This window comes from Atractosteus spatula, chromosome 4 (genome assembly GCF_055471065.1).
Source record: "Atractosteus spatula isolate fAtrSpa1 chromosome 4, fAtrSpa1.hap1, whole genome shotgun sequence".
NCBI classification, from domain to species: Eukaryota; Metazoa; Chordata; class Actinopteri; order Semionotiformes; family Lepisosteidae; genus Atractosteus; species Atractosteus spatula.
Window position 1 is genome coordinate 54,274,977 of NC_142709.1, and position 8,019 is coordinate 54,282,995.

General features: G+C 42.5%; 1 protein-coding gene across 1 annotated transcript; it reads right to left on the reverse strand.

The window, feature by feature from the left end:
* On the reverse strand, positions 1-5,666 carry LOC148836582 (uncharacterized). The gene is made up of 5 exons (XM_088914917.1): positions 5,643-5,666; positions 2,788-3,193; positions 1,814-1,894; positions 1,242-1,322; positions 1-923 (listed from the first exon to the last, which is right to left on the reverse strand). The coding sequence occupies exons 1-5, from the start codon at positions 5,664-5,666 to the stop codon at positions 1-3; spliced, it is 1,515 nt and encodes a 504-aa protein (XP_088771043.1).
* Between the last annotated feature and the right edge of the window lie 2,353 nt (positions 5,667-8,019).

The following is an 8,019-nucleotide window of genomic DNA, read 5'->3' on the forward strand; positions in this document are numbered from 1 at the left end:
CTATGGCGGGGTTGTTGAACGCCTGGTGGGTGGTTCGTCCTCGTCACCCCAGCTGTAATCTCCCTCCTCGTATGTGGGGAAATCTCGGGACAGGGGCATTTCGCAGGAGTCAGGGTAGAGCAGGTAGCCACTAAAGGTGCTGGTGCTGTCACTGCTGGCGTACATACCATTGGTGCTGGTGTCCTTTACTTGTAGCCAGACGCGGTCGCCACGACTCAGCTGAAGCACCACCATCTGGGAGGCCGAGCCCAGGTCGCTCGGCTCGGTGGTCTTCACTACGGGTTTGAAGTTCAGGAACAGGCCCACCTTCAGCACCTTGCTGAAGACCACCAGCTGGTAGCTGAACACGTACGTGCCATTGACTGGTGCCATGTAGATGCCATTGAAGGGGTCAAAATGACCCTGGAGGTTGTATATGACTTTACTGAAGGGCACTGGGCGATTGGGAGCTGGGTAAATGGAATCTAGGGCAGCTGAAAACCCAGACTGGATAGTGGGAGAGCAGGGTCCTGGCACCCCCCTTAAGCCCTCATCCCCTTTCTCACCTTTGGTTCCTGGCAACCCGGCCTCCCCCTTCGCACCAGGGTGCCCTGCATTCCCTGGGGGACCCTGGGGACCCACCTCACCATGTGCCCCCTTCTCTCCATCCGTGCAGTTGCACTGTCCCTCTGCCCCCTGCTCCCCTTTTGACCCCTGTGTCCCTTGCGGACCTGGGGCCCCTATACTACCCATATCACCCTTCTGTCCCGGATGCCCAGGAACGCCATCTGCCCCAGGTGGTCCCCTCACTCCTGCAGGTCCTGGCGGCCCTGTCACCCCGGGTAGACCCAGATCTCCCTGACACACCACAGGGCATTGGCCTGGCTCTCCCTGAGGACCTGGCAGTCCAGGTATCCCATCCAAACCCTGGTCTCCTTTGTCACCTGAAAGCATAGCACAAGAGAGGGGCCTCAATGAGTGTGACCTTCAATCCTGTTCATTAGCTCCTAAGCTCAACCCTTATTTACAGCAGGCTGTAAGAAAACTAGCAGTTCATCTTCAGCAAAATCTCTCTAGGAGCATCAAAATATCTTTGGTTTCCTCCTGTAAACACTCTTGAGGGGATAGCAAGTCTTAGTTGCCCAGTAGCCCAGATGTTGTGGTCTGAGCCTGAGCTGTATCGTTTTCCCATTCCCAGAGCTGGAGAGCATGAGAGTTGAATGAGAGTTCAGCAGCTGTGGAAGTTTAGGTCGGGGACTCACCCTTCAGCCCACGTTCTCCCTTCGCTCCCCGGAAACCACTGACACCTTGATCGCCCTTCTCTCCGTCATCCCCTTTCTGCCCTGTGAGGGACACAGGAGGTCGAGAGTGAGGCCAGCATGCGAAAACGAACCGTTTCCCCTTTTCATCTTTCAGATAAGAGTTCACTTACTTAGAATGCGTGCACAGTGACAGGGTCTAGGGCAGAAACAACAAACCCCTCTGCTTTCTGCTGCATCACAGTGCAGCATTTTATCCATCAAAGAAAAAACTGTACGCTATAGAACACTATCAGAAGAAAAGTAGTCTAACATATTTCTAAATGTAAAAATAATAAATCACGGTAATAAATCTAAAGACTCAATCTACCTCTGCTTTTTCTGTAACATAGAGAGGTACTATACGTAACACACAGAGAGGATTATTGAGGGTCTCTTAACCTTTTTTCAAAACCTTTCAGAAACAGAATTATCCCGGAAATATCCCACTGCTGAAACCACACTACTACAGAGTTGCGATTTTGTTCCACTAATTAAAGCTACTGTTCTAATTCCTGCAGGGGCCTGATACTAACCTTTGAACCCCTGTCGGCCTACGAATCCCGGTCGTCCTCTGAATCCACTGAACCCTCTTGGCCCTGGACTGCCTGGGTGGCCTGTGGAAATACAGTTCTGGTTTGGATTTCATTGCCACTGTAATTTACTGCAGTAAGAGCATCAGTACTGTTGGTATTTTATTTGAAGAAGCATAATGCATTAGAATAATCTAGTTTCCAAGTCTTGAGGAGGGTGGGACATTCTCAGCATACAGCTGTGCTAAAAGACTTCTCAAAGTGTGCGCTTGAGGGCACTGTGGTCTTTTCTCAGGGCAGCAGTCTGTGGTCCAGACCTGCGATGTCAAGTGTGTCCTCTACACCAAGGTGAAGAGGGAGTAGCCTGCTCCAGGCTAAATGTACAGGGGAGAAGGAGGAAAGCAAGAAAACAAGAACACAATTTGAAAGCCCAGAGGCAGAAACATATGGAATGTAGAGTCTCAGGCCTGCCTGATAAAGCCTTCTAGGGTTCATTTGTCAAAAATGTGTTACTTAATCCTGAATTAATGACTGGATTGCATATATCATTAGTTTGTTCAAGAAACAATAAGACTGATCCACATTGCTATTTCTGATTAAAGTTGGTGAACAGAACACAGAGATGTAAGAGGAAAAATAAAGTCCCATTTTGCCTAAAACCCTATGTGTACAGAATCGTTTACCAAGATGCATTGTAGAATCAGAGATGCTGGGAAACATTGAAGAGAAGGCCTGACAGACTCTGATATCACTACTGTGATAAACTCACATCATAAGCTTTTCTTATTTCTTATATTTTGCACTAAGAGAATTGAAAAGATGTGCTCAATTTTAAGTTAGCGTATTCTTTCAAATCACTTTGAGGCCTTGAGATAAAGTTTACGTTTGTCCTCTTTTAAAAAAAGGAGAAAGATTGGTCGGAACAAACACCAGAACACCAGAATCCCTTCTCCCGCCTCTAGGAACTGAGCCGCTACCTGGAAGGCCTCTCTCCCCACGATCCCCCTTCGGTCCCATAGTGCCCTTGCAGTTCATGCACAGGCAGGACCAGGGGATGCTCCCAAAGGGCGGTGGGACAGGAGATTCCAGCAGCATCTGACAGTAGGACATATCGGGCTCCAAACCCACTGTCGGACTGTCAGGGCCAAAGGAACGGGATGATATGTTCCCTGGAAACGGGTCATTCTCTGTCAGGGGGTAGCGCTGAGGAGAGTATATGTGTGGTTGATCTGCGGGGTTCATGGGGTGGTAGTCTTGGTTGGGAGGAGGGTTTGGCGGTTTTTCCGGTCCACCCCGTTCTGGCGGAGGATGTGGCGTTATCATCGCCCCACACAAGGGCCATAGGAGCTGTAGACACAGCAGGAGGAGCGGAGTTTTCATTGTCTGCAATCGAAAAGATTAGTAAATTCAACCACTGATTAGTCTCCAAATATGTTATGCAATGATTCATTGAATTACAATCTATTTACAATTGCCCTACACAAATCATTAATTTAAGTTAAAAAAATCTTACCAAGTGCTTTTTATACTAAAGATGTGGATTTTTTCAATTCCTTACATTTTCACCAATAAACAGGAATTTCTCTAAGAAAATACATGGTTTTTAAATGCAGTTCTCAAACCTGTTAAAGATCATGATTAGTTTGTCTGAGAGGCAATGAGCTTACCTATCAGTATGCTAATTTTCTTTCTTAATATCTCTTTACTATTGTGAAAAAATAAACAAAAAAGTCTGAAATGAATTATTTTTGTCATTTGGACCCTGTGCACAACACAAAATGTCTGTTCTGATTTAAATCAATGTTTACACCGCCTTTCAACATCCGTTAAAAGCTGTTTGATGTTTTCTATATTCAATTCTTTGAATCCTATGACATCCACAGCCCCACATCACTATATTTAGTCCACCTGAGAGATAGAGTCTTTGTAATTGCTCTGATGTACAATTACATTGTTATAGATGATTCTTATTAAATACTCCTATTTCAATGCTCCCATTTTCTTAACATACATAATTTAAAGGAGTCTTGATGCATGATGGTTAGAAGTGAAAGAGCATTTAACTCTAAGAACAGGAAGCACTTTCTTACACAAAGGGTAGTGGGAGTGTGGAACAAACTAGCCAGCCCTGTTGTAGAAACCAAGAGTCTGGCATCCTTCACGAAACAGCGGGATCAATGATCTGTTATACTGTAAATCAACCTAGTTAGATGTGCCAAATGCTCTCCTTTCATTTGTCTGCCCATCCGTTTTGTAGCCTCTTTATCCCGTACAGGGACATGGGGGAGCCGGGGCCTATCCTGGCAAGCCACGGGCGCAAGGCAGGGTACACCCTGGATACTCACACTAGGGCAAGTTTTCCCAGAAGCCAATTAACCTAGCAGCATGTCTTTGGACTGCGGGGGGAAACTGGAGCACCTGCAGGAAACGTATGCGGACACGAGGAGAACATACACACTCCACACAGACAGCACACCAGATCCAGAATCGAACCCAGCGCCCCAGCGCTGCAAGGTAGCAATGCTAACCACTGCGCCACCCTCTTCTCATTTGTAATCTTTTATATATTCTTATGTTTTATTTAGTAAAACAGGTCTAGACATAATGTAGTGTTAAGTGAAAAAATGCCTGCTGCTTTTTGGCCTTTATATACCTATGAAATTCACAAAAAATGATTGTGGTTAATCCACAATAAAAAGTATATATTGGTATAAATAACGAAACTTGAATATTCAATAAGGGTTGTATTCAAAGTAACATTCATTATTATTAACATTAACATTATGTCAAAGGAAGAGCTATGACTAGGGCTAAATATTTTGAAACGATAGACCACAGTTTTCCATTTCCCATTTATCCATTTTCTAACTGCTTTATTCAATACAGGGTCGTAGCGGAGCCGAATTAGACCCAAAGTCCATTCCAACACAACTATTAAAAAACATTAAGTAATCAATACGTGGAGTTCACATAAACCATGGCATGGTATACAACATTCTGTGGTCAAAAAAGACAATTAAGGCATTTCTACAACCAACACACTGAAAAGACTGAAATTAGGCTATTTCCAAAAACATTACGTACAATTTTACCATTTTTAATGTCTCATTTCCATCCTCTTTACTGCTGCTCCAGGAAGTGCTGATACAGTACATGCGACATTAGCAACGACACTACAACCATAGTAATTTAGAAAAACACACTGCAGATTTGTAATTTTCTGTGGCTTTTGTTTTATGCAGTCTGTGATTATAAATAATGATTTACACAACAAGAATCTCACACCCCATACTTAATGTAATCGAAAACATGCAAGGTGCTGTCATCTGCTAATACTGTACTTTCCCGTTTTCGTTGAAAGATATCAAAAGAGAACAATCTCTCTAGTACTAAAAGTTTGCTACTGTCTTTATTTAACTTTATTAAAGTTTACTACTTCATAGCATAGTACACCCAGGTCAATCACACCATACCATGATTAAGAAGAGTTCTCATAAAGCGGAATAGAAATCTAGCAGTGAAAATGCATAGTAGAGACATGGAGAAACTGAAACATACCAACTACATACAACCAAAACTCAACCTTTACAAGGGTTCTGAGTGCAGTGATAATCTTGTTTTTTCAGCACTGCCACTGTCAATGTTAACATAACACAACCATCCAAAACACTCTGGCAGTCAGCTTTGACACTCAGGGCTCATTGTTACTACACCCTATTCCAAAAATGGAGGAATTCCAGACATTTCCCAGGGACACCAGAATGAGCTTAGATGAAACAAGGCTTGCGTCCACCAAAAGGAATCGACCACTTGCGAAAACCAGCAATCTTACCAGTCCAGTGGTACAGTGAGTCATTAATCTGGATGACAAGACCTCTCCAAAGTGATCACCCGGGACTTGGGCATTATCAATATATAAGCCTCGCCCAAAATGTGACTACTGCAATCTGACTCACTGCCATTAGTGATACCTCACTAGCGTTCAGAATAAAACAACAGCAACATAAAGAAGCCGCAGTGAAATAACACCTCTTTGTGAGCCCTGATAGAAAACTAGGGCTTCTGCTTTTCCTATTGAAGGAAGTAAGATGACCTTATTAGCATTTCATGTTTCACAGCTGCAAAAAAAATAATAATAGGCTTTTCAGCTACAACTCTCCTCTTTGTTTCAGACCTTGATGCATCTGAATTGATTTTAAGATAACGGTTCATACCTCCCTTCCCAGTTTGAAAGATGATCCTTTTGGGCCCGATTATTTCCATAACAGGGTTCTGGGAAAGTAAATCTAAGACAGCCTCATTTATGACCACGTGTCTTTAACTGGGTTTACTGAGAATGAGGTCCAACGAAGGTCAGCTCTACAAAGTGCAACCTTCCAAACCTGGTGGACATGAGCAAACAGAATATCATTTATTATTTGTAAATGGATATTATGCAGCACTATACTGTAACTTCACTTACAGATACTGATTTCAAACATTAAATGTCAATAAACATACTATTGGGACATTGTGGAAGTAAGTCTCAATGCACTCGCAGCATGACTTTTTGATATCAAAAGCTGTTTCGTCAGCACTATTTCAAATTAAATAATTCTGTATAACCCAAGTGAGGCTTTCTTAAGAAGTATAGCTCTCTTAATTTAATCTGCCTGTTTACCAAACACAGTAGTATAGAAATAAAAACATTCTGAATGCTTTGAACTCTCCTGTGTTCTAAAATGTCCTTCATGCTTTGATGTTTACTTTCTAGGGGCCGCGAAGTCCAATTAGTCCATCAATTAAAATAATTCCAAAACAAGTGGAATTCTGAACGGTGCAAAATTTGCAAAATGTAAGAATTTCATACTTTGGACAAGACTTTCCTTGGGCATCCTGGCTACTTGGCTACTTAAGATCCCAGGGTTGTTTGTAATATTGGGGTTTGGTATCTCTAGTGTACTGGTTATTTCCAGTGTGGACATGTTCAGTCTGACCATGCCTAAAGCTTCCCTTCAGTTTACAGTTTCTCACTCCTTCACCTGATCTGCTGTACAGTGGGGAAGCTGGAGCAGAATGACTTTTCTACGTCATCCAGTGGTATCCAGTGGAGGACAAAGTGGGTCCCCTCTTGTACAGTGCCTTGAAAAAGCATTCTGACGCTCATTATGGTGTTCTATTTTGTGACATTACAAAATGATGCCTACAATCTTTTAAACTTAATATTTTATTTAAAAGTTAAAGTTTAAAGTTCTAGCATGCCTTAATAAAATTGGTGTCACGTATGAATTCCACCGCCTGCCTGTTAGATTCCTTTCCCACTGTCTTATGTCAATCCTGTCTTTCTAATCGCTGTCCTATTGTCTTCCTTGAGTACAGGTGTGGTACCAACGGCCTTAAAACCTGCTGCATTTACCCCTGTGCCTAAATAACAAATGTGGCATCTGACAACCTAAACAAATTTTCACTCTATATCTAACTTACCTTTTCTTCCAAAAAAATTTGTATGGTGCTGTTACAATTCGATTGAACAACCATTTCATTGTCAATAACCTCTCCGAGCCTTTCCAATCAGGTTTCAGACAACTACATAGCACAGAGCTGCCCTGGTTAAAGTCACTAACAATCTTATGTCTTCTGATTCTGGTTCTCTTTCTATACTCATTCTTCTTTATCTCAGTGCTGCTTTTGACACCATTCAACTTAATTTCTTACTTTCTGATCTTTAGCTTATGTTTGGAGTTTCTGATACTGCTCTTAAATGGTTCAAGTCCTACCTCGCTGGTTACTATAACTTTGTTTCTCTTGGTATTTTCAGTTCTGAAATTGGACTTAAGTCTGGTGTTCCTCAGGAATCGATACTGGGCCCAAATCAATACCAGGACTCAAATCTTCCTTCATTTAAACTGTGACAAGACTGAAGTCATGCTTCTTGGCACCCCTTATCTACTATGTAAAGCCAATGCAGTAACCCTATCTGTGAATGGTACTGTGCTTGAGTTTAAAATCTAATTTGAGGAACCTAAGGGTGATATCTGATCCAGGCTGGATGTGCAACATATTGTAAAAACATCTTTCTCCCACCTGAGAAATATTGCCAGACTATATCCCATGTTGTCACTAACTGTTGATGAAAAGCTGGTAAACACTTTTGTTTTTTCTCAAATTGATTAGTATAATGCCCTTCTCACCGAGATATCCACATTGAACAAGCTACAGTATGTCCAAAA

Coding starts and splice junctions, on each gene's coding strand:
- LOC148836582 (XM_088914917.1), bottom strand. CDS start 5,666: ATGACTCACTGTACCACTGGACTG. Junction 1,895..2,787: donor TGGGGAGAGAGGCCTTCCAG/GTAGCGGCTCAG, acceptor GTATTTCCACAG/GCCACCCAGGCAGTCCAGGG. Junction 1,323..1,813: donor AGGCCGACAGGGGTTCAAAG/GTTAGTATCAGG, acceptor TGTCCCTCACAG/GGCAGAAAGGGGATGACGGA.